This window comes from Microtus pennsylvanicus, chromosome 1, assembly GCF_037038515.1.
Source record: "Microtus pennsylvanicus isolate mMicPen1 chromosome 1, mMicPen1.hap1, whole genome shotgun sequence".
In the NCBI taxonomy this organism is placed as follows: Eukaryota; Metazoa; Chordata; class Mammalia; order Rodentia; family Cricetidae; genus Microtus; species Microtus pennsylvanicus.
The window spans coordinates 94,007,582-94,034,028 of record NC_134579.1 but is presented as its reverse complement, the minus strand read 5'-3'; the positions used below and the strand labels follow the sequence as shown (position 1 = coordinate 94,034,028).

General features: G+C 50.5%; 1 protein-coding gene across 2 annotated transcripts in view; it reads left to right on the top strand.

The window, feature by feature from the left end:
- Positions 1-459: 459 nt before the first annotated feature.
- Foxk1 (forkhead box K1) overlaps positions 460-26,447 on the top strand; it is a 70,400-nt gene continuing 44,412 nt past the window's right edge. For both annotated transcript variants that reach the window (XM_075974271.1, XM_075974261.1), the window contains exon 1: positions 460-1,032. In XM_075974271.1, the coding sequence (XP_075830386.1) occupies positions 494-1,032 (539 nt within the window). In that variant the 5' untranslated portion in view covers positions 460-493. The remainder of the gene's footprint in view (positions 1,033-26,447) is intronic.

Here is a 26,447-nt window from a genome sequence, read left to right as displayed (position 1 = left end):
AGACCTGAAAGGTGTCCCCCTAACCTGCACACACACACACACACACACACACACACACACACACACACACACAGGTATGGTGAGCTACAAGTAAATACATGAATGAATAAAATGTAATTTGCAACATTATAAAAGAAAAAAGCGAAACTACAAAGAACAGCCATGCAGAAGCGATCGGCGATTAGCTGAGACCATCGTCACAAGCATCCAAGGGCAACTTTGACCTGCAATCTCAGTAGGACACCCCTAAAAACGTGGTGAGTCAAACACTACCACGCGCACTTCGGAGCGGGAGGAGGGGGCTCTTTGACTCTCAGCCTCTCTGTACCCGCCCTCCCCGAGGTGGAAGCTGCGCGCGCAGCGTCAGGGGTCCTGCGGCACCCCAGCTCCGCTCCGCGCTGTGATCCAGTCCGGGTTTCCGCGTGCGCCGCCCCGCCCCGCCCCGCCCCGCGCCGCCTCGGCCGCCGCCGGAGCCGCTCGGAGCTGCGCGAACATGGCCGAAGTCGGCGAGGACAGCGGCGCCCGCGCCCTTCTGGCGCTGCGCTCCGCTCCCTGCAGCCCTGTGCTGTGCGCCGCGGCCGCGGCCGCCGCCTTCCCGGCCACCGCATCCCCGCCGCCGCCGGCGCAGCCTCCGCCCGGGCCGCCCGCGGCGCCCGCAGTGCCCGCGGTGCCCGGTCCCGGCCCCAGCCCCGGCCCGGTGCCCTCCACCGCCGCCACTGCCACCACCGCCGCTCCTGCCTTGGTGGCCGCCGCCGCCGCCTCAGTGCGCCAGAGCCCAGGGCCGGCCCTAGCGCGCCTGGAGGGCCGGGAGTTCGAGTTTCTGATGCGACAGCCCAGCGTCACCATCGGCCGCAACTCGTCGCAGGGATCGGTGGACCTGAGCATGGGCCTGTCGAGCTTCATCTCCCGGCGCCACCTGCAGCTCAGCTTCCAGGAACCTCACTTCTATCTGCGTTGCCTCGGCAAGAACGGTGTCTTCGTGGACGGGGCCTTCCAGAGGCGGGGAGCGCCAGCCCTTCAGCTGCCCCAACAGTGAGTGCGGCGCCACCCCCCGGGTCACCCCTCTACGGATCTGGCCTGGACCTCCTGGCCACCCGCTGATCTCGACCCCACCCGGCTTGGTCCCTTGTCACCCCCTGATCTTGACCCTATCCGTCCTGAACCCCTGGTCAACCCCCTCAACTCGCCTCCTCCTGGCCTGGCCACTGGGTCTCTCCTCCTCCCCATCCCATCTCGTTTTTTTTTGTTGGGTCCTAGCCCCTGGTCACTCCCTCCCCCATCTCGACCCTGCCAGGTACTGGCCTCTCCAATCTCGACTCCACCCGGCTCTGATTACCTAGACATCTCCCATTCTTGACCCCACCTAGCTCTGAACCTCTGCTTACACTGATTGATCTTGGTCCCACCTGGTCCGACCACCTGGCTACCACGTTTCTCCACCCAGCTAAGCCTGAACCCTAAGATCCCGGTGATCCCGACCTTCACCTGGCTCTGACCCTGTGATGTTAATCACCACCCAACTAAGCCTGACCCCCTGTTAGCTCACTGAGCCCTTATCCCTGGGTGGGCCCTGACTGACTGGTAGGACCAAACTCAGACCCCACTCATCCTGAAACCCCCTGTCACTCCAACCCTGGACAGGCCTAAACACTTGGGTTCATGCTAAGCCCCCTTTCTTCACTCCCCCTCTCTCTCTTACACACACACACACACACACACACACACACACACCTCTACTCCATCTGGCCTCCACCCCTCCCATGCTGGTCCCTTACTTTCTGAACCCAGGTTGCCCCTGATCCCACCTGCCCCCAATACCTGGGGTCACTCTTGACCCTTACCAGCCAGGAACAGTTACTCCTGACTCTACTTAACCTGGGAGCCCTAGGGCCACCCCTAACCCCTATAATCTCACCCTGCCTAAACCTCCAGACAGAAGTCATCTCTGACCCCTGTTGACTTGAGAATGTTAAATCACCCTGATCTCCATCTAACCTAGTCTGGACTCTCTGGGTCTTCTGGCCCCAAAACACTCCTCTCTTCTAGGGTCACTCCCTGACCCTTAGCTTTCCCCTGGCAGCATGAGACCCCACTCAGCCTGAACTCTGCCATAGATAGCCCCCCGCCCCATGGCCCTCAACTCTGATTCCATTTAGGCAGAGCGACCAAGGCCGCTTCTGACCCTCGTGGTCTGAGTAATCTAGGTACACTCCTTGTCCTTGACTCCCATAGGTCAAGCCCCCAGTGTTCACTTCCTTGACCTGGACCTGGAAGGACTGATGAGCTGCCCTACCCCTGCCAGGGAGGGTGTTCTCTGGGAGGTGTATGGTCCAGGGAGCTGCCTTCGTTGGGAGACAGTCCATGCCTTAAGAGCAAGTCTGGAGGCAGTGGCTTTACATCTAGTATCTGGGCAGGAAGTGCTGTGCCTCTATTTACCCCCAGAACATGGTGGGAAGTACAGATCCCTCGCTTGTCCCAGGTCCCAGGCTCACTGTTCCTGTGACATTCGACACCATGCCTACTTTACCTTCTTCCAAACTCCCATTAAGGTCCAGGACCTAAAGATCTTATGTACTAGGGGAAAACCATGTTAATTGCTTCCTTCCCAGCACTTTCTTTTTCTATTCAGTAATTGCTTCTAACTCTCACTGGTGTTCCTTTGATCAGGTTCACGGCCAGGTGTGAGTGTCTGTCTTGTTACTCACGTTTATGAGCTCCCTGAGTGTGGAGTTTTTGCCGGGGTCGTTCCCAGGTCTGGAGTACTTGCCGTTGTATGTCCACCTTCCCAGGGTCCAGATATGTTATATATTCTGACTGAATAACTCTGAACACTAACAGTGACTCATCTTACTAAGGTGTGAGAAGGAATGCCACCTTCTTTTTCCAAACCGGAAAGCTGTGTCCCTGTTGAATGTACAAGGGCTGGACTGTTGCTGGGTGGTAGACCGCTTGCTTCCCTAGCTCACGCGAGACCCTGGGTTCCATCCCCACCACCGAAAGAAAATAAAGCCAGATTGCCGGGAGGAACAATCGTTCACTCAATGGGTCATTAACTGCATTCCTGGGCCTGAGAACTTGACAGATGATCTTTCTCTCCATCTTCCTCGGGCTTCTTCCTGTAACTCAGGTTCTGGAAACACCTCAACCCATTGTCTTCTTAGGGTTCTTATCCCAACCACCCCTGCCAGAGTCTAGCTTACTGTATTGTGAGGGATGGGGCTGCACACACACAAGTCAAAGGAAGAGGCCACTGGGCGTCCTGCTCTGTCACTCTACCTTATTCCCCCGAGGAAGAGTCTCAGATGGAACCTGGAGCTAGGTTGGCAGCCAGCAAGCCCCAGTCATCCTCCTGTCTCCACCCCCACAGCACTGGGGTTGCAGCTTCACAGGAAACCACACCTGGCTTTTTATATGGGTGTTGGGGATCCAGACTCACGCCCTGCTGCTTGTGCAGCAAGCACACTCACTCCCCGACTTCTCCCCAGCCCCACTCCCTGCCTTTGGAATAGAAGACTTTCTTTCGCGTGGGATTGTCTCCCCATGGTGGGCAAAGTTTCAGACCACAGGGTCCTGCTCATCTACTGATCATCGCCAAGGCTGCTATTTTTGAAATGATGTTGGGTGCAGTGCCTGGAAATCTGTCTCTCAGGAGCTGGCATGTGCAGTGGGTACGTGTCTGAGCATGGTGGCTTAGCTGGCAGGGAAAGGATTTACCATTGAGCCCTGCAGCCCTTGCAGAGTGTGTGCGTGTGCACACAACCCATTCTCCTGACTGTATGTTCATGTGTGGAGACTAGAAGTCAACTTTGAACGTCTTCTTCGTTTAGCCTTTCCGTTATTTTGCGGGGCAGGTTGTTTCACCAAATCTGGATGTCAAGGTTGGCTAGCTAGCAAGTCCCAGGGCTATCTCTTTCTGCCTCCTGAGCACTGGGATTGTGATCCCTCCTCACCAGCATGTCTAGCTTCTTTATGTGACTTCTCAGAATTGAACTTGGGTCTTATGCCTGTGTGGCAAACCCCAGTGGAGCCGTCTCCCCAGGCCAGCTGCGTGTGTCTGACTTGGGGAGTGTTTCTGAGCACAGTCCATGCCCGCAGAGTCATAGCCAGTGTGTGGAAGGAAAACCAGCAATGGATGACGTATCTGTCCCACTTCAGAAAAGCATGCCAGCAGGCCAGCTGAGCAGTTCTGGAGGTCTCCCGTGGTTTTTGACCTAGGGAGCTCCAAAAGAAATGGTCTCATGGATAGGACGGGATGTTGTCAAGTTTGGGGTTAGAGTGCTGTTTCAGCATGTTGACATTGAAAATAATCCAGATACTCCAGTGAGTTCAGAGCAAGGCAGTTGTAGGTATACTGTGTGTATGAATGTGTGTGTGTGTGTGTGTGTGTGTGTGCGCGCGCGCGCGCGCGCGCGCGCGTGCGCGCCTGTGTACCCATCCTTTGCTTGGGTGCTGGGGATCTGAAGTCCTCATGCTGGCACTTCACCACCAGAGAGACCACTCTCCAACACCAAAGCTTGCTTTTTTATTTACCCCCCCCCCCAATTTTTATCTTGAAATGAAAAGTTCATTAATGATCTGGAAATATTGGCAATTTTTTTCTGTGCCTATCTCTTGTTTTGTTAGCCTGTTTTGCATTAGAATTTTGTTGACTTAACCATTGCCTGCCTTCAGCAAGCCCCAGTAGCTCCAGGCTTGGCAGTTTTGTCCCTTGTGGACGCCCACACTGATTCCCAAAGCAGCGCCATCCTTAGCTGCCTTCTACTCCACCCTCAGGATAGATGACAGTGACAGCCATATGGGTGACATTTGCACACACCACACATTCTCCTAGGCATCTCCCACACAGGAGAGAAACCAGAATCCAGCCCCAATGGTTGCTAGAAGTTTATCTTCAAACCTTCAGTACTTTCAGTTACTGTTGTCGGGGAAAGTGTCTCCTCACATAGCTGGTGTTTGATCCTTGGGTGGAGAACCACCCACAGCTGCCGGCTACAGGCAGAGGTGTACTGGGGAGCAAACCTAGGGCTTTGTACTTGCTAAGTAGGTACTCTACCACTGAGCCACACCCCAGCCCCTCACTGATGATTCTAGGCAGGTGCTCTACCACTGAGCCACACCCCAGCCCCTCACTAGGGGATTCTAGCAATTGCTCTACCACTGAATCACACCCTCCAGCTCTCTTTTCATTTTTTATTTTGAGACAAGTTCTTACTAAGTAGTCCAAGGTTCCCTTGAACTCTGTCTGCAGAATAGCTGGGATAACAGGCCTATATCACCAGGTCGTATTTGTGTCTCGAGTTTGATTCACCCTCTTCTTGAGTGGGCTTCCGTACTTTTGCTCTCAAGTGTATGTGTGTCTGTGTTGGTGATGGTGTCTATATGTTTCTTTTTTCTGTTTGCTTTGGAATTGGTTGTTGAACTTGAAAGATGCATTTACCCCTTCTTAGCTCTTTGTGCTCCAGTGCCACAGCAGAGTGCTTGCTTCAAGTTCCCTGGTTCCACTCGGCAAGGGATCAAGTTTGATTCCCACTGCTGAAGAAAAAATAAAAACACTGAGTACTGAACTTCCATGTGCCCAGCACCAGCATCCACAGTGACTATCTTACAGCTACTCCGCTACTCCCTATCTTCCTCCCCAGTTATGCTTAATCTAGAAGCAAATTGTAGGTGTCGCGTTGCCCTGAGAAAGATAAGGATCCTTTAAAAGGAGAGAAAGGTCACCATGGCGGCTCATCTCACCTACAAAAGAAATAGTAAGCTGTCCTGTGGGCAGTACTCACTCAGAACCCCACTGCTTCTCAATGTTCTGATTTCTCCCCCAGGATTTGCTAGAAGCAAAGTCCAAATAAGGTCCAGGCATGGGGCTGTCTGTCTGTCTTCTAGCTCTTTGTGCACGTGTGCCTGCGTAACTATGTATGGGGCACATGCGCACATGTGCTGAGAAGTACGGCGCTCAGAGACCAACTTTGGTGTCATTTCTCAGGAGCTTCCTTCCTTCCTCCCTCCCTCCCTCCCTCCCTCCCTCCCTCTCTCTCTTTCTTTCTTTCTTTCTTTCTTTATTGTTTGTTTTAAGATAGGATCTCTCACAGAACCCGGAGCTCGTCAATTAGGCTAGCTGGCTGCTGTCGGATCCCAGGGATCTTCCTCTCTGCTATCTCCTTAGCTCTGAGATCACAAGTCCACCTGATTTTTTTTTCTTCTGTGAGACAGGGTTTCTCTGTAGTTTTGGAGCCTCTCCTGGAATTCCCTCTGTAAACCAGACTGGTCTCAAACTCAGAGAGTTTATCCACCTATCTCTGCCTCCCGAGTGCTGGGATTAAAGGTGTGCGTCACCACCACCCGGTGCCCACCCTGATTTTTGCCAGTGTCTTGGATGGCGCGCTCAAGCCCTCGTGCTCCTCAGTGCACTTTCCCGTTCACCACCTCCCCAGCCCGGAAGGACGTGTGTCACTCTTGCTGAGGGGACCTGGAAGGACCAGGGTCATTTGTACCTCGCAGGTCCCACAGCTCCTCTTCAAATTGAATTTGAGAGATAGGAGCAGACCTTCTCTTTTTTGTACACAAATGGGTGTTGGATCAAACCCAGAGATTGGATCAAATTCCAGTTTGATCTTTATCTTTTCTTTTTTGTCAAAACTGCCACTTAGCTGGTTTTTGGTGCAGCAGTCAGGAGACAAACTGTCTTCTTGATTAGATTTTGTGTTGTGTGTGTGTGTCAGAGGACAGCCTCCTGCATTGTTTTTCAGGAGCTATCCACCTTGTGTTTAGAGGCAGGGTCTCTCACTGAACCTAGTTCTTAACAGGTAGGCTAGGCCAGCTGGCCATGGAGCCCTGGGGACTGTCCCTTCTCTGCCTCCCTACTGCTGCAATCATGAGTATGTACCATGAAGCCTGGCTTTTATACATGGGTTCTGGGGATCAGCCTCAGCTCGTCATGCTTGTTTGGTTCTACTGGCTGAGTTCTTCGCCCACACCCCTTTATGTTGGGCAGCTGTGAACTCACCATGTGACTCAGGCTGGCCTCCTGCCTCCCCAAGTGCTGGGGTGACAGGCTGTGGCACTGTGTTAGCAGCTTTTGCCAGTCGCTGCCCGAGCTCCCTGAGTCGTCACTAGGACTCTTCATGGTTTATTTGGATGTCAGCATCTGGTAGTCAGAGGGACTGAGGGGCTGTGCCTCAGGGTGCAGGACTGATGGTGTATGTTATAGATCACAGTCATCAGATTTGCATCCTGATAAAACTATAACCAATTGTAATGACCACCTTGCTACCCAAGGAATTGCTTCAGACCTAGCGAAAAGAAACATGACAGTTCTTTGCTGTTTACAGCTGGTCAGTTGGCAGTAGCCAATTAGTTTTAAGTCATTGAGCAGCTCGCTAGCAGCTAAACGATATGCTGAAGTCCATTTGAAGATGCCTGACTTAGTGAAGATGGACAGTTCCTCTGACTTCTTTCGTTGCTGAACTTCTCCAGGGCTGGTCCCAGCATTCCTCTTCTTCTGGAGTCCTCCACCCTGGTGCCCCCTCACCCCCCAGGGAGCAGCTGGATTGGGCAGGTTAGGCAGGAATGGGTGTTGGTGCTCAGCTTCTCTTGCCCATTAGTATGGGAGAGGGTATCAGGTCAGCCTGTCCAAGGGTCACAGCTGGAGAGCGTGGGACTGGGGTTTTACTTATCCAGTGTCTGCATGAAGGGACCCTGGCACAACACAGAAGGAAGGAGATTAGAGGTTCAGACTCTTATAGCTGAAAGGGCAGCAGATGCTACCTGGAAGAGGAGACAGCAACACTGGTCCTGGGACCTTGGAGTGGGGAAGATCCAAATGAAAGGCCTGAGAACAGGTGTTGGGTGGGGTGGGATGATTGTTGGGTTCTGGGGAGGAGGGCTGGAGTGGAGCATTCTGGAAGGTGGGGAGGGAGAGCTATTGCCTGAGCACTTACAAGGTCAGGACTGATGACCAGCCCTTCTACAGGAAGGCTTGCTTCTGTCTGTTGGGAACCACCTGCTGTTGCTTGTCAGGGTTGTCAGCCCACTGTACTGTGGTCTGGTTACAGAGTTGCTTCCAGGTCCACAGGGGCCTGGGGCTGCAACTCAGTGAGTGTGTTCTTGTCTGGTGTGTGCACACCCAGTGTTCTGTTCCAGGGCTGCACACCTGTAATTCCAGCATCTAGTGGATGGAAGCAGGAGGATCAGAAAGAAGTTCACAGCCAGCATTGGCTACATAGTAAGTTCAAGGCCAGCTAAAGCTACAGAAGACTAAAACAAGAAAGTATGTGGGGATGTAGTGAATTAGGTACTGGCACAACAATTCTGCATTAAAAATGTAATCTGTTCAGTTTGCACTGAGGGCTCAGGGTTTATTACTTAAGGAATGAGACTTTTGCAGATTCTCTTTTGTTGAGGATGGAGTCTTATGGAACCCAGGCTGGCCTTCAGTGTCCTCTGTAGTTAAGGATGACTGACTGCTGGGATCACAGATGTGCACCACCACAGCCAGTGTTTCATGTCTGTCTGTCTGTCTCATCCATCCATCTAACATATATAGTCATTATATAATATATAATTTTGAAGAGCAGTCTGTGGGAAAGATGTTGGTCACGTAGTGCATCCTCACTGAGTTTGTACCGAGCTTACGGAAGCCGTTTCAAGCTGACACAGACCATGTAGAGATGTCATGGGAGTTCTTTCTTGATGCTTTGGAAGAAGACCCAGCTCTGCTTTAAAAAGTGGAAATGAAAGCAAAGGAGCCGGGTTTGGAGACCGAGTGATTTGCTGTTTGCTGTTTTTGCATCTTGTGAATGTCGGGGGATAAACTTGCTAAATTAATGACAACTCAAATTGCATCCATGCCTCATTTCCATAATTACCCTACATTTAAGGCATTTCATATTAAAATGAGAGGATTATAGAAAAAAAATGCTTTAACTTTGATTTCTGGAAATGGGCCCTGTTATAACTGGTTTAGAGATTCTGTAATTGGTTTTCAAAGTGTCATTTCTCCCAAGTTTCTAGCTTTCCTGGTAAAATGTTGCTGGTTAATGAGAGAGAGAAAGAGAGAAAAAGAGAGAGAGAAAGCTCACGTGCGCAAGGGAGCAGGGAGTGGCCGGAGCCTGAGTCCCAGCACTGGAGAGGTGGAGTTGGGAGGAATAGAAGCTCTAGGACATCTAGGACATCCCTGGCTACATAGCAAGTTTGAGGCTGAAACAAGCTATACCGAGACCTTGTCTCAAAGAACAAAACAGACAAGCAAAAACCAAAAGGACGTTTTCTATGAAGAAGAAGAAGAAAAAACCCTGTATTTGGCCAGATGTGGTGGAACACGGCAGTTGCCTCATCATTTGAATAGTTGGAGGAGGTTTTGAGTTGTGGGCCAGTCTGGGCTTCATAGAAGAGCCTGTCTCAATGAAGCGTCCCATTTAGAACAAGGTGCATTGTATGGTTGTATTGTCACTTTTGAATCTTTTGGGTTTTTTTAAAATTTATTTTATTACTATTGTGTGTGTGTGTGTGTGTGTGTGTGTCTGTGTGAGTGCATGTGTTTGTACACATATGTAGGGCAGAGGACAGTTTTCAGGCATTGCTTCTCTCCTTCCCCGGGTCCTGGCAGTAGAACTCTGGTCAAGAGGCTTCTGAGTGAGCGTTTTACCTGCAGAGCCATCTCAGCAGCCAGTTATTTAGTTTATTGTAAGCCTCTTGAGCGGCTGACGGAACACGCCGGCTGAACTCCGAGCTGCTTCTGCTCTCCGTCTGCTGCGTTATGTTATTTTGGCTGGAGGACATGGGGAAGATTTGGCCACACAGCACCGTAGCCGGAAACCAGAGGAGCATTTGAGTGACTTGCCAGATACGTGTGCCTGCCTGGCTTTTATCTCTCCAGAAATTGTGAGAGTGGCTTCTTTAGGGTTCATTGCAGTGCAGAACCTGAGCCGCATCCATGACCTGGTGTTCAGTGCTCGCTCTAAGTTCAAACCCTCACTGTGTCTCATGCTGGGGCTCACTCCTTCACTGGCACTCGTGGGTTTATGACACCATACCTTGGCGGTGGGAGAAATCTTGGAGTGAGTCATGCAGTTTCTCTACACCTTACTGAATAAAGAAAGGCCATTTTAGCCTTAAGTTCCTTGTGTAAATTTGGTTGCAGACAGGTGTGAGCTGCCATGTGGGTGCTGGGCTAAACCTGGGTCCTCTGAAAGAGCAGTGCTCTTAACTACTGAGCCATCTCTCCAGTCCCAACGATTTTTTTTTAAATGTAGATCTTAATAGGAACAAGCTCTTTGATGCAGCAGAGTTTTGTTGTTCTTCTTTCTGAGACAGGGTCTCATGTTGCCTGACCTGGCTGAGGGTGTGCCTCAGTAGTGGAGCACCTACCTAGAATCCCACAGTGAGTGGCGGGGGGTGTGGCCCAGTGGTAGTGTATGTGCCTACCACATAGAAGATGCTGGATTTAGTCTTTAGCACTGAAATTATTTTTTAAGAAAATATCTAACATCCTTGTGTATAGTTGAAATTGTACAGCTGTGTAGGAGGCTGTATGTTCCTGCATGGTGATTGTGGTGGGCAGCAGATAAACCAGACGCACAGGCAATACAGGGTGCTGGGACCAGAAAGCCCTCTCACAAGTGCTGCTCTGCCTTGTGATTGGCAATGCGTGTGACACGTGAGGAGCCTCCTGTGTTACTAAGGGGCCTTGACTGTAAGGCACAGATTGAAAGTGACTTGTGAACTGGGACCACGTGGGACTGGCGTAGAAGGAGTCAGGCTGGTCGCCATCTGCCAGCCACCTTGGCCCTAGGTTGCAGAAAAGGGGACCCTGTGGAGATGAGGGGCTCCTTGTTCTGTCCTTGGGAAGCGCAGATCCAGTCTGCCTCCTAGGTCGGGCCCTGCTCTGGGAATGAAGCTGGAGGAAAACATCCTTCCCCCAGGAATACCCAGGAATATCCAGCTGCCTCTGGTTTCAGCCACATCAGCCAAGAAATGCTGGCTCCTTGGTTTAGTCCCAGCACATAGAACACTGCTCAATGCTCAGCTCCCTTTCCTGGGCGTTTTTTGTCTATAAATCACAGCGTGGGCACATTTCCCATTCCCTTACCCTAGATTGACTGGCAAGGGATGCCCTGGAGAATCTAGAACCTTCTCCAGCTGCATTGAGCACTGACACTGGTGTTTTTGTTTGCTTGCTTTTTATTTTTTCTGTTCAGCTTTTCATTTACACTTGAGCAGCCATAGGTACAGGCTGGCCCCCGGAGTCCTTGGTGCAGCTTCAGGGCCACAGGTCTCCCGGCTGCTGAGCACTGCGATGTACCAGTTTGTCCCTGTCACAGCGGAGGATTCTTCTGTTTAGATCTCCCACCTCCCTACAGGAGCTCTGGAATTAGAGATGCCTCCTGTCCATGCCTGGTCTTATGTGGGTTCTGGGGATTCGAACTCAGATCCTCACACTTGTATGGCAGTCCCTTTCCTACTGAGCTGTCTCTCGAGCCAGGAGATGTTTTTCGCGGTGGTGTCACTGTTCATCCTGGGCATCTTAACTCCATTGGAGTCCACCTCCTCAGCATCTCATCCCTGTCCTTGCAGATGGTAGGACTGACAGGTAGGTGGCTATAGTGTGTCTGCCTGTCTCTTTCAGCCTGCCGTGCCAGGTGCATTTACCTAACAAGCAGTTGTTGCTACTGTTGTGTGTGTTTCCTTTTTAGATAGGTTTTCTTGTTGTAGATCAGGCTGACCTTGAACTTAGGATTCTCCTTTATCAGTCTTCCAAGTGCTGGGTTATAGGTGTGTACCACCGTGCCCAGGTGCCTGACAAGCTCTCACATTGCCCTTGCCCTGCCACGGCAGGTGAGTAGGTGGTGGGATGAGTATTGGTTGTTGCTTAAGAGTCTCTTGAGATCAGAGCTTGCTGCATCTGGTGGTTGCACCAGCCCCAGCTTGCCCTGTGCAGTTCAGCGAAATCTGCATGGCTGGTGGCTGATAGAGGGAAGAGAGCAACCAATCTCACTTCCACTCATGACTGTGAGCAGGGCTCTGTTCCTGGCCTCTCCAGGAAAGGGCAGCATGCCCAGACAGAAGGAAACAGCAGCTCACTGACTGAGCAACTGGCCCGTCTATCTGAGAAGAGGGTGGCCAGCTGCAGCCTGGGACCAAAGCCTTGGCAGCTGCTTATGTTTGTGAGTAAAGTTTTAAAGGCAGGCAGGGTAGCACCTGCAGGATAGCACCTGCCTGTAACCCCCATACTCGGAAAGCCGAAGGAGGAGGATGTGAATTTGAGGCTAGCCTGAGCTACAAAGTGAGACCCTATTTAAAACAGAGAGACAATATTATCAGTGCACACTGCCTGTGGGTTTCTGAACTGGCTGAGGTTGCTTAGCTGAGGGCCCTGTGGCCTTGGAGACACAGCCCTTTAGGCTCTGCTTCTGGCTCCACCCCCAGCTGCTCCTGACTCCACCCCATCACCATTCATTCCCTTCAGGGCAGGACGTTAATTAAACTGGGACTCAAAAGCCTTAAGTACCAGCTTTCTTTATGCAGAGCTCCCAACTTTCTTGTCACACTTAAACCCAGGTATTTCATGTATTTGGTTTGGGGATACAAATGAATCTTTTTCCCCTTTTGTTTTCTTTTTGTTGTTGTTGTTTTATTAAAAATATACTTTTCTTATGATTACGTTTAGTTTAGTGTGTGTCAGCAGAGAAACAAGTCTGTGGAGGTCAGCTTTCGGGAACCAGTTGTCTCCTTCCGTCTTGAGGGTCCCAGGCTTGATGGCAGGCCCCAGGACCCTTTCTCTGAGCCAACTTGCTGACACATTGTTTTCAGCATTTATAGATGATTTATGTTCACGTATAGGGAAGGTAGGTATTTGGATGTTTGTGTGTTTCTTTGGTATGTTATATTACCAGTTTATTTTCAAAGTTCTGAGCTTGGAAATACTGGAGCTTACGCAGACAGTTGTAGGGTGAGTAGCGATCCCTTCCTGGAGTCATCTGCCAGGATTTCTCCATGCGGGGCTTCTGCCTTGAGTCCTCAAGCATTTCCTGTGTGTGCAGAGTGAGGCACTCTGCAGCCAGTGCCTCTTTTCTCCCCTTAATATTGCAACATACATTTTCTGTGAGTGAGAATTTTTTATAGAACTTCAAGAAGTTGATGTTGATAGGAAACTGACTCAGTAACTGTATAGCAATCTTTTCGACTGTTTTATCAACTGGACATTTTAATGGATGTTGTTATGACATCTTCATATATGCATATAACGAATTTTGGTCTTATTAACCCTCCATTTCCCTCTCTTTTCCTCTTCCATTTCTCTGGATCACTCTTCCTCTTCACAGCTGGTCTGCCTTCTGCTTTTGTGCCTTTTTTTCCCTTGTGGTGACCCAGTGAGTTTCCTTAGGGTTTTCTGTTTGAGCGTGGATGAGGGATTGTTTACAAGAGCTTGGGCCCCTTCCAGTGGCTGCACCACTGAAGGAGATGTGTCCTCCACAGGCAGCCAGTAAATGTGTAGATCTCAGGGAGAATTGGAGCCCCATAGACCAATTGTGTTCAGCTGACCCTGGCATTGGAATTAGTCTGTCTGTCTGTCTCTCTCTCAGTGTGTGTGTGAGAGTGTGTGTGAGAGAGAGAGAGAGGGAGGGAGGGAGGGAGGGGGAGAGAGAGAGAGAGAGAGAGAGAGAGAGAGAGAGAGAGAGAGAGAGAGAGAAATTCATTCATTTGTAGTACTAAGGATTGAGCCTCAGGACCTCCAGAACCCTAGCCAGGAAACATACTGCTGAATGTCCCTCTTGTGCTCCTGGTTTATTAGGCCTGCACCACCTTTGCCTGAGTGTTATGTTTATTGTCACGTACTTCAGTCCCTGTAACCCACAACAGATCTTCAGCCTTTTAATCTTTATTGGCCATGACATTTAAAAAAAATTTTTTTTATTGAGCTATACATTTTTTTCCCCACTCTTCCTTGCATGACATTTTTTCAAAAAAGAAAACAGGCTATGTATTTTATAGGATTGCCCTCAGTTTCAATTTTTTTCTGGTTGATAAAGATGATGATTTGAATCAGTACAAGCCTCTTTGGCTGTGAAGGAAGGGGTGCGTACACCTCCTCCGGATGTGACTGGTAACATGGGAGCACATTCCGAGCTGCTGGAGTGCTCACTCTCTATCATGTAGTTACTGTGTCTTCTTTTGTAGTTAGTAAGTGATGTTTGGCTATTAGCCCAGTGCAGGATATTTTGTATCTGTTTTATGTTGTATTGTAGTCACATTTACCTGCTTCTAGTAACAGTTTTACAACCCCCCCCCCAATGTGTTTCCTAGTCTTTATCTGCAAACAATGATATTTTGTCTCTTTCTTCCACTGTTTCTTTTGGTTGTTCTGGTTGAGTGGGCTGGACCCGTTTGGGTAAACAGCCTGGGAGAAGGGACTCCTTTCTTGTAGGCAGCTGGAAAAGGACTGCATGGAGGCATTCCACAGCGAATGCAGATTTCATGGTTTACAATCTGCATCCTGCGCTGGGGAGAAGGCTCAGCGGATAAAGGCACTTACTGCACCCTCCGGCACCCAAGGTTGTTCTTGGACCTCCACATCAGAAGGACCTGCACAACCAACACCCCCCAATACACACATACCCAATTAATTAATTGTTTAAAAATGATGTATTAAAATGGGCTTGGTGGCAAATGCACTTGGAATGTGAAAGCAGAATTTAAGGAATTTAAGGTTACCCTTAGCTACAGAGCGAGTTAAAGCCAGCTTGGGCTACATGAAACCATGCCTTAGAAAAAAAAGAAGAAGAAGAAGGAAAGGAAAAAAACCAACAAACCAAAAGCTTGCTTCCTGTTCAATCACAATGTAACATATCTGATGTCCCAGCTACTTACAAAGAAAAGGCAGGAGGATTTCTTGAGCCCAGGGGTCCAAGGCCAGCCTGGGCTATTATAGAGGAAGACCCAGTTTTGGTAAGAAGTAGCCACTTTCTCCTGGATGCCCTTGGTTAGGTCCTGTGGCACCCACCAAGCCTGATGATGCCTGCAGTTCCATGCATCTGATGCACACTTAAGCTTGGACACTGTTAAAGGACCCGGTGTTGTCCACTGTGGTAGCCTGAGTATAGGCTGGTATGCCTGGCACACAGCCAGTCAGCACTTTGCAAAACCTGGTCGGCAGGGAGAGCTGAATGTGGAGGCCGTCTGGGAAGTGGTTTGAGGTTAATTCACTTTCCTTCCAGACATGGTCTTGTAGCCTAGGCTGCCTTCAAACCTGATGTTGTAGCCCAGGCTATCCTTGATGTCCTGATCCTCCTGACTCCATCCCCCAAGTTCTGAGGTTACGAGCATTCATAACCACACCTGGCTTCCCTTGGCGCTTGCAAACCCAGCTGAGCATTTGGGAGAGCAAGGGATCAGGAGTTGGAGGCCCACTGTCTACCAGACCAGCCAGAGCCACGTGCACCAAGACCCTGTCTCGAAAAAACAAAAATGGTTCAGGCTAAAGCCAGGTGTGGTGGTGGTACATGCCCACAGTTACAACATTCCAGAGACAGAGGCAGAGCCTAGGCAGGTATGAAGACCTTGTCTCAAAAATAAAATAAAAACTGAAAAATTAAACCATCTGTAGCTCAATTGGTAGAGTGCCTGTCTAGTATGTGTTAGACTTGGGGGTCAGTCCCCAGCACTTCATTCTCCAGGCAGAGAGTCTGCTGCTGTAGAACCAGCACTCAGGCAGTGGAGACCAGAGGATCAGGCCATCTTCAGCTACTTAGTTGAAGGCCAACCTGGCCTGTGGGAGACCTTGTCATAAAAGAGAAGGAAGGATGGATGAAGATTTGGCTTCGTTGGGTGAACTGGGGTGCCCTTGGGCAAGTATCCTTACCTCAGAACCTCTGTTAGCCCCATCCGTGGAATGGGCACACTCCTGTGAAGGGGATGTTGGAAATACTCTCGTGGGCGTCTGGTTTGTAGAAAGTGCAACACTCCCCTGCCCACATCACTCTCAGCACCATGCACTAGTGCACCAGGAACTGTGACCTGGGTGTGCATGCTGAGGTCTGGTCTGGATGTCAGCCTACTCGGTGTGCTACCATGGGAGACAGCTGTCAGGGTGTCTGTCCTGGGTCAGATCGAATTCTTGGACTGCTTGGTAGAAAGCTGACCTTCTCCAAGCTCCTAGGGGGAAGCCTAGGCCTAAGGCCTTTCTACTTCCTGCTGGTTCTGGAGCAGCTTATCTGGAGGTGGGGACTGGAGGGCAGGGGATTTGAAAACTCAATCAATCCATCGCAGGCTTACCCCGAATTCCTTTGAAGAGCTTTTCAAAGGATCCAGGACTTTGGGGCCTGGGTGGAATGGAGATGAGACTGAAGGCAGCCTCTGTAGCGTCCAGTCAGCCAGGCCGGTCCAGAGGGTTCCTTCCGATGGGCGCTTTGTGAAGGGAACGTGGGTCAGAGGGAAGCGGACTTGGCTCCTGTGTGTTTGAAGGCATCTTAAACACATGCATGGTTGGCTTCTGATTACCACTGAGAGATCAAGCTGCTTTACGCGTGTGCACATTATCAAGCCCTTTGTTTTTGTTTTGTTTTGTGAGTCTGTCTGTCTGTCTGTCTGTGGGTGTGTGTATGAAGAGCAGAAGATGAAGTGCATTTTTCCTTCCACCTTTACATGAGTTCCAAGGGATTCTACTCAAGTCACACAGCAAAGGTCCTCACCTGATGAGCTCACGCCTGCCATCCTTGTGCATCCTGTGTCCTCTGGGGAGGACACTGTCTGCCTTCTTCCAGGTCAGACTCCAGGACTCTGTCCCCACCTTCCTAGTGTGGTGACTCCGAGACAGCTCTCTGTGGGAACTGTGTTCCTTCACCCTCCCCTGCCTGCCAAGGATGCACACATGGGCAGCTGAGTCCACCCCAGCACGTGCTTCTGGGACAGGAAATGCAGGCCCTGTCTGCTCTTCACGGGGATTTCAGGGCGGGTGGGGTAGGCATCTTTGAGGAAGTGGCAGTTCAACTGAGATTTTAATCACCAGCCACAAACCCCTTGGCACATCAGTATATGGTGCCAAGGTCAGGGACACAGCTCAGTTGATAGAGTGCTTGCCTAGCATGCACAGAGCCCTGGTTCCATCCCCAGCACTACATACACTGGATGTGGGGGTACACACCTCTAATCCCAGCACTCTGGTGGTGGAGGCAAGAGGATCAAAAATTCAAGATTATCCTGGGCTACATAATATGGCATTCAGGGACATTCTGGACTCCCTGAGACCCAATCTCATAAAACAAAGAAGTACCATAAGGAGAGTACTGTACCTGCTTAAAAGTGAGAATAGTCAGGCACGATCATGGAGGATTGTGAAGTGGTCAGGGAGATGCCTGGGCCACACAGGGACACCCTTTCTAAACAAGCCAGTTAATTGATAAGAGTTCTGTGCGGTTTCATGACCTAGGGTTTAACCAAGAAGGGAAAAGTGTCAGGGACAGGCACAGAGCAGTGAGCATGTGGGGAAAATACCTCCCGGGCTTTGATAGCTCACAAACGCTGCAGAAAGGTTGGGTGGGCACACATTTAGAAAACTCAGTGCTGACTTCATAGACTAGCCCAGGTCCAACTACTCAACCCCTGGTACACTACCTCCTTAGCAGAATTACAGAATTCACCCTTGCTGTGAATTGGTGCCCCTATTCCAGAGACTGGGAGGCTGGCTCAGGAGGCAGGGACCTGGCCATCTAGCCCTGGGAGAGGCAGGCCTGTGTCTTCCTCTTCTGCCCATTCTCCTCCGTCTGGATGTAAAGATGAAAGTCTAGGGTTTCTGAGACTGTTCACACTTGGGGTGTTGTGGGGTCAGGTGGCCAGAGTCCTGGGAGCACAGCTGTTTCCACCCTGTGTGCTCACTAACAAAGTCAAAGAATGTGCCTTGAAGCTGGGTGCAATGGTACGGGCCTATAAATCCCAGCACTTGGGAAACTGAGGCTGGAGGATGTCAAGTTCCAGGCTGGTCTGGGGTTCATAGGTGAGACCCTGTCTCAAAAGAAAGGACAAAGAGAGACTGAAAGACTAAGAGTAGCTATCCTCTACCCTACAGAGACAGCAAGTAGCCATTGTCCTCTAAAACTCAGGGAGCTCAGTCAAGCAGAAGTGTGTGCAAGGGCTAGCGGAGCTGCACAGGCTGGAACTGCGGCCCTTGGACTGTGCCAGGGGCTTCGCCAAGAAGGAAGGGCACTGCGCCAGCTGGCGAGCATGCTGCATGTATCCTTGTCTGCCAGGCATATGAGCTTTGGCCGAGTTATCCTGTCTCAGCCTCCCATCTCACAGTAGATGTGCTATATCGTGTGTGTGTGTGTGTATGTGTGTGTGTGTGTGTGTGCACGTGCCGCACACTATACCTGGGAGGCCAGAGGTTGTCATCGTGTATCTTCCTTAGTGCCTTTATGTTTTACTTTTTGAGTCAGGGTCTCTCACTGAACCTGGAACTCACCTGTTTGGCTAGAGTGGCTGGTCACTGAGCCACAGGGACTCTTGTCTACCTCCCTAGCACTGACATCCCAGGGGTGTGATGCCCAGCTTCTGCATGGGTTCTTGGGATTGAACTCAGATCCCATGCTTGCATGACCAGCACATTACTAACCAAGACTTCTCCCCAGCCCCTTTCTTTGATTTTAAATGTTGGTAAAATGTGTGATGGGTGTCTTTGGGAAGTGTGAGCCAGACTGTTCCTGGCCAGAAGCCAGCAATAGAGTGCTTGTCTAGCTTCTGCTAGTGATGGCCTGAGTGTGGTTCAGCAGTAAAAGATTTGTATAGAATCCCCCAGTGAGGAGCTAGGGTGGGGCTTGGTGGTAAAGAACCTACCTGGAACCCTTCAGTGAGGGGTTGTGGTGTTCCTCAGGGATAGAGTGCTTACCTGTATGCATGCAGCTTTGAGTTCAAATCACACTATCACCACACACACACACACACACACACACACGCACACCTGTTTTTGTGATCCCTTCTCACCAACTACAAACCCTAACTGGTTCAGCTAATGGTGCCCTCGGCAGAGAACAGAGTAGGTCTGAGTTGGCTGTACGGTGGTGCTAGCGGGTTACCTACCCACCATGTGGACAGAAGTTACTGGAGTGCTAGGCTAGGGGGTTATATCTGTTCCTGGGAATGTCCATTCAAGCATCCTTGACCCCCACAAAACTCCGGGCCATTCTGAGTGTGGCTGGGACCGGTTCCATTGCGCGTTTTCGTTTTTGTTATTGTTTTACATTTATTTGCTTACTTTTGTGGGGGGGGTGAGTGTGGGAGCGTCAGAGGACAATTTACTGGTATCTGTTCTCTCCTTCCACCATGTGAGTCCCAGGGTTCAAACTCAGGTTATCTGGCTTGCCCACTGAGTCATAACATTGTAGTGTGTGTATGTGTGTGTGTTGGTGGTGACTGAACCTAGTGCTAAACACACTCTACCACGGAGCTACATCTCTCTACACTGTTTTTTGTTTCAATGGGGTCTCCTTGTATAGCTCAGGCTGGCCTTGAACATCTCATGATCCTCCTACCTCAACCCCCACCCCCAGGCTGGGATTATAAGAAGTGCTACCATAACACGTGGCCCCCTGTCCTCCTGCTCCCCAAGGCTGTGCCTGGGCCTCTGGTGTCTGTCCTCTGTGCTTCAGGACTCATGGGGAAAAGCTATTGAGATCATAGCTCAGCTGCCTCAGAGGTCAGCAAACTAAACTGTTGCCCTTGCCACTTGATATTTAAAACACAAGCCCACGGGCTTTCTGCCTCAGTCCATGGAGATGCCATGTGGAGATGGGTCTCTAATAGATGTGATGCCAGAAAAACAGAGCAAGTTAGAGGACATGAAAAACTTTTAAAAAATCATGACTTCTGGGCTGTGATATCCAGGTACCCACATTGTACAGGAGGGTCCTTAGGTATGCTGAACATATGAGGGAGCGGAGGTGGGCACTGGTACCAGTCTCTAGCTAGGGTTTTCCCCACTAGTATTGTAGGTAGAATTCAGAGCCCTTCACTGGGGGATTCTAGGCAGGTGCTGTACCCCTGAGCTATACCCCAGCCCCTCCCTGGGGGATTCTAAGCAAAGGTTCTACCAATAACCTGTACTCCCAGGTCTTATTATTATTATAGCCTTATTGGAGATAAGATTTTATTAAGTTGCCCAGGCTGGCTTTGAACTTATCTTCAGCCTCAGCCCCTCTAAGTAGCTGGTATTACAGGCCTGCAGGCTTCTGGAGCTGTTTTTATTGCAGAGCAAACCATGCTGACTAATGGGCCATCAGGGATAAATCACAGGACCAAGGATGTGATTTACATAACGGTTAAACCAGTTTAGTGCATCCTGAGGAGCTCAGCCAGCTTCTCCCCAAGCGATTAGTCAGCGTTATTAATCTGCTTTATGGCCCAGTTTCCCCAAATGGGTAATTGTTCCTTCATAGCATTAAAATCTATTTAGAAACCTAGGTGTCTGCAGGAGAGGAAGATGGCTTGACAGCTGTTGAAAATAGATCCCCCCACACCCATACAGGGTCTCATTTAGTCCAGCCTAGCTTCAAACTCACTGCAATCCTCCTGCCTCAGTTTCCCAAATGCTGGGATTACAAGCATAGGGCATCATACCAGCTGTGCATCTGTTTATTCCTTGTGCCTCTACTTGCCAGTTTGTTTTTCCTGACTCTTCTCATCTTTCGAAATAAGAAATTTTGTATTGATTTCGTTTATTTATTTATTTTAAATTCTATTTCTTGTATGAGGAGGGGATAGGTACCATGGTTAGGATGTGGAGATCAGAGGACAATTTTAAGGAGTCATGTGGGTTGTGGGAATCTAACGCAAGTCTTTAGCTTGCAAGCTTCTACCCGTTGAGCCATCTCGTCCATAGCCTTGTGGGTCCGGGTGGCATCCTGTCTTGCTAAGGTTGCAGAACCATGGCTTGGTATTGATTCTCAGACTTGGGGCTCTTTGAAATTTGGGTTCAGGAAGACTAGCAGAGGGCTAATCAAGCGTATGTCCCCTGTGGAACTGCCTGTGATCCCCTGGCGTGCCGTAGGAGAGCAAAAGTTTAAACCAAATAAAGGCTCTTTCAAATTCCTAGGTGCTAACTGATAGAGGCTCCTTTGTTTTGTTTGGGTTTTTATCTAGGCTGGTGTAGAGGTCTCTAAGCTGGAGTCCCCCACTGCTTTGTAAACATTTCTGGCTGCCAGCTGCTGTCTCCTCCCTCTGGAGAACTGGAGGCTTCCTTTGCCTTTGATCAGATCTTATCAATGGCTGCTGGTGTGGGCGGAAGAAAGGCCCTCCCTCAGGGGTAGGCTAGGTTAAACTCACCCTGACTCTCAAATTTGGTTACTTTGAGGCAGGTCTGTAATCCCTGCGCTGGGAGGCTGACGAGTATCAGAAAGACGTGAGACCAGCCTGAGCTACATAGTAACTCTGAGGCCAGCCTGTAGTTCCATAGTAAACTGTCTCGTAATACAAAAAAGAGAAAGCAGCCAGTGTTTAGAAGTCTTTGTTTCCTAGTAGGAGGAGTTAAGAGGTTATAGTTCTGAAATGTGTCAAGGACTGCGCTTGACTGCTGACTTGGGACTGTAGCTTTGCCACCCTAAACTTGATCCTTCTGAGGAAGAGGCAGCTGCTGCTGCTCTGTGAGCCTAGAATCTGCAGGCTTGCCTGTCTGCCTGCCTGTAAAGACCCCGTATCAGGCTTCAGGGTCTCTTCCAGTGGGTTCTTGGGTTACGGATGGGTATTTAATTTTTTAAATTCCATTTGCTTATTGTATGTATTTTTGTGCACACATTGGCCATGTTCATATCAAGACATGGAGGACAACTCGTGAGGGTCCGTTCTCTCCTCCACCATGTGGGTCCTGGGGGTAGAAGAACTCAAATCATCAGCTTTGACTCACCAAACCATCTCGCTGCAGCTCCTTGGGTTTCAGGTACTGCCAGGGCCCTGCTGTGTGCCCTTCTTGGTGTGGCAGCTGTACCTGCATTGCTCCTGTACAAAGGAAATAGAGAAGCTGAGGGCAGAGCCACTTTTCAGCAGTGTGGGAGGCACAGGTTCTAGGTCACTGTGCACACATTGAAGCCACCTTTAACAGACACTGGACCCTGGAGGAGCCCCAGTGTTCATACTTGAGGTCACAGCAGGTCTACAGCTTAGGTTTCCTTTCTCTCTGTCACTGGTATATTTGTAGGATTGCTGCTCATGATATTTTCTTACTCCATGTAGCTCCTGGTTGGCTGGCTGTTTTTATCACTCATACATGCATTCTGTGTTGGGAGGGGTTGTGAAAGTGTGCCATGGCACCTGTGCACACGTCAGAGAAACTTTCAGGATTCAGTTCTCTCCTTCCGTGTGGACTAGGGCACTGAACTCAGGTTGTCAGGCTTGATAGCATCTTTCCCCCACGGAGTCATCTCACCAGCCCCTCACCTCCGTCCTGTTTTGGGATCTGGCCTCAAAAAACTCAGTGTAGCCAAGGACAACCTTGAACTGATTGTCCTGCCTCCATCTCCCAAATGCTGGCATTACCAGTGTGAGCTCCCATTCCTGATTTGTACAGTGCAGGGGATGGAGCCTGGGGCTTGGAGCATGCCAGGCCAGCACACTGCACCAGCTGATCTACATCCACACTCTGGGCTTTGAACTTGTATCCTCCTGCTTCGGGCTCTTGAATAGTTGAGTAGAGAGAATTACCAGCCCAACTTAGAATGACAGTAAGACTGCTTTCAGAGATCCTGTGTTTATTGCTGTAGGCTTAAGAATGTTCTGGTCTCTGTTTGATTGACTTGTGTCGTCCATCTGCCTTTCCAGCCTCCAGGCCTGCTACCCTTTCACTTTGCTGAGCTGTCAGGCTGGAGACTTGGCACTGTTTATAGTTCCAAGCACCTTTGTGTCCATTGATGATTAAACCCAGGATAAACAGCTGCGGTAGCATTACCGACAGCTGCATGGGCAAGGCTGCTGCAGGTTTGGAGTGTGGCATGTGGCTCCTTCCTGTCTGTTCTATTTATTTCAAGTGGATGAGAAATGTTACTTAGAGACAGGCATGCAGGCACATGCCTTTCTTTCACCCCATTGCTCAGAAGGCTGAGTCAGGGTGGCTGCAGGTACAATGCTAGCCTGTCTACAGAGTGAGACCCTGCCTCAGAAAATAAAACACAGCATTTTTTTTTTTTTTTTTTTGGTTTTTCGAGACAGGGTTTCTCTGTGGCTTTGGAGCCTGTCCTGGAACTAGCTTTGTAGACCAGGCTGGTCTCGAACTCACAGAGATCCGCCTGCCTTTGCCTCTGCCTCCTGAGTGCAAAAAACAAAAACACAGCATTTTGGGACAGACACGATTTTGTGGAGTGCTTGCATAGTATGCCAAACCCTGGTCCCATCCCGCATGGCGTTCACACTAGCACTAGTTGTCACCAGGTCCATCCCGCATGGCGTTCACACTAGCACTAGTCATCGTCACCTGGTCCCATCCCGCATGGTGTTCACACTAGCACTAGTCGTCACCTGGTCCCATCCCGCATGGCGTTCACACTAGCACTAGTCATCGTCACCTGGTCCCATCCCGCATGGTGTTCACACTAGCACTAGTCATCGTCACCTGGTCCCATCCTGCATGGTGTTCACACTAGCACTAGTCATCGTCACCTGGTCCCATCCCGCATGGTGTTCACACTAGCACTAGTCATTGTCACCTGGTCCCATCCCGCATGGCGTTCACACTAGCACTAGTCATCGTCACCTGGTCCCATCCCGCATGGCGTTCACACTAGCACTAGTCATCGTCACCTGGTCCCATCCCGCATGGTGTTCACACTAGCACTAGTCATCGTCACCTGGTCCCATCCCGCATGGCGTTCACACTAGCACTAGTCGTCACCTGGTCCCATCCCGCATGGCGTTCACACTAGCACTAGTTGTCACCTGGTCCCATCCCGCATGGCGTTCACACTAGCACTAGTCATCGTCACCTGGTCCATCCCGCATGGCGTTCACACTAGCACTAGTCGTCACCTGGTCCCATCCCGCATGGCGTTCACACTAGCACTAGTCATCGTCACCTGGTCCCATCCCGCATGGTGTTCCCACTAGCACTAGTCATCGTCACCTGGTCCTATCCCGCATGGCGTTCACACTAGCACTAGTCGTTGTCACCAGGTCCATCCCGCATGGCGTTCACACTAGCACTAGTCATCGTCACCTGGTCCCATCCCGCATGGCGTTCACACTAGCACTAGTCGTCGTCACCTGGTCCCATCCTGCATGGCGTTCACACTAGCACTAGTCATCGTCACCTGGTCCCATCCCGCATGGCGTTCACACTAGCACTAGTCATCGTCACCTGGTCCCATCCCGCATGGCGTTCACACTAGCACTAGTCGTCGTCACCAGGTCCCATCCCACATGGCGTTCACACTAGCACTAGTCATCATCACCTGGTCCCATCCCGCATGGCGTTCACACTAGCACTAGTCGTCACCTGGTCCCATCCCGCATGGTGTTCACACTAGCACTAGTCATCGTCACCTGGTCCCATCCCGCATGGCGTTCACACTAGCACTAGTCATCGTCACCTGGTCCCATCCCGCATGGCGTTCACACTAGCACTAGTTGTCGTCACCAGGTCCGTCCCACGTGGCGTTCACACTAGCACTAGTCGTCACCAGGCCCATCCCGCATGGCGTTCACACTAGCACTAGTTGTCACCAGGCCCATCCCGCATGGCGTTCACACTAGCACTAGTCATCGTCACCTGGTCCATCCCGCATGGCGTTCACACTAGCACTAGTCATCGTCACCTGGTCCCATCCCACATGGCGTTCACACTAGCACTAGTTGTCGTCACCATCTTTTCTTTTTTTCTGCCACAGAGTCTCTCACTAAACCTGGAACTTGCTGGGTAGGCTTGACTAGCGAGCTGGCCATTGAGTCCCAAGGATCCTCCTGTCTCTGCCTCCAGCCCTGGGATTACAGGCGCATCCTGCTGTGCCTGGCTTTTGACTTAGTTGCCAAGAGGACCTGAACTCAGGTCCTAATGCTTGTGTCCCTATATCCCCCAGCCATCCCACCCCAGGGACAGAGGAAAGTATCCATTACACAGTACATTATGTAATTCAAAGTAATGAAAATGGTTTCTTTCTGGTTTGTATTTCATCTTAATTACATCTCTGTAGTGTGTGTGGACATGTACATGTGAGTATGTTCGGGTGAGTATACATGTGTGAGTATGCATGTCTATGCGTTCAGAGAGGCCACAGAAGGACCTTGGGTGCCTGCTCTATCATATTTACATCATATATATGTCTTCAGTCATATTCCTTGGGGCAGGGTCCCTCACTAGGCTGGTAGTCAGGAAGTCCAGGTATCCTCCTGTCTCTGCCGCCCACAGTGCAGTGCTATATGTCTGCATGAATCCAAACTCATGTGCTCCTGTTACCCAGCGCAGCAAGTCCTTTGGAGAACAAAACATGGCTTTGTCCTTCCACCCTGTGGGACCCGGGAGTCAAGCTCAGGCCATCAGGTCTGGCAGCAAGTGCCTTTACCTGCGGAGCCATCTCCTGGCTCTCCAGCCACCTTTTCTGTGTTGTAGACAATGTTTCATTCTGTAGCCCAGGCTGGCCTCAGGTTCACTGCCACCTTCCTGTCTCGGCCTCCCAATTCTGGGATTCCAAGCTTGTGTCACCCCCCCCCCCCATGAGAAATGTCCCTCATGTGTAGTGTGAGTGCGCTGGCCCTCGGTACTAAGACAGAAAAGAACTGGAATTCAGGGCCGGGCACTGTGACACATGCCTGTCCCCTTAGTATTTGACCAAGGAAACTGAGGCAGGATATTGTGGGTTTGAAGCCAGCCCAGGCTAGTCCAACCTCCCATCCCTCCCCAGACACACACACAAACAGGTTTTAGGGACACAGCCAGGGTCAGTCAGCTACCTAGAGAGGCAGAGTGTCATGGCCATTGTCCTTCCTTTTGAAACTTGCCCCACCCCCTTTTAAATGTGTTTTATGTGTGTGGTTGTCTTGCCAGCATGTATGTCTATGCACTGTGTTTGTGCCTAGTGCCCGTGGAGGCCAGAAGAGGCTGTGAGCGCCCGCGTAGCTTAATTATAGGTGGTTATGAGCGTCTCGACCTGGGTGCTAGGGTCCTCGGGTCCTCTCGAGAGCACCGAGCACCTCTAACTGTTGAGGCACCAGTCCTCTGCCCCGCCCCCCCTTTTTTGTCCAGGGACTTTCCAGTCTGACTCTCCTGGTGTTAGAATAACAGGCATGAGCCAACTTCCTCCAGGTTTTTGTTTTGACTTTTACAGGAGTTCTTTTGGTCTTAGGTCCTCATGCTCGCGTGACTGACAGAATCATCTCCTAGCAGTGTGCTTTGGTTTTGAGAGGTTTTTAAGTTGTTATTATTATTATTATTTATTGTGGGGGGATCAGAGAACAACTCTGGGGAGTCAGTTCTCTCCTTGCCCGTT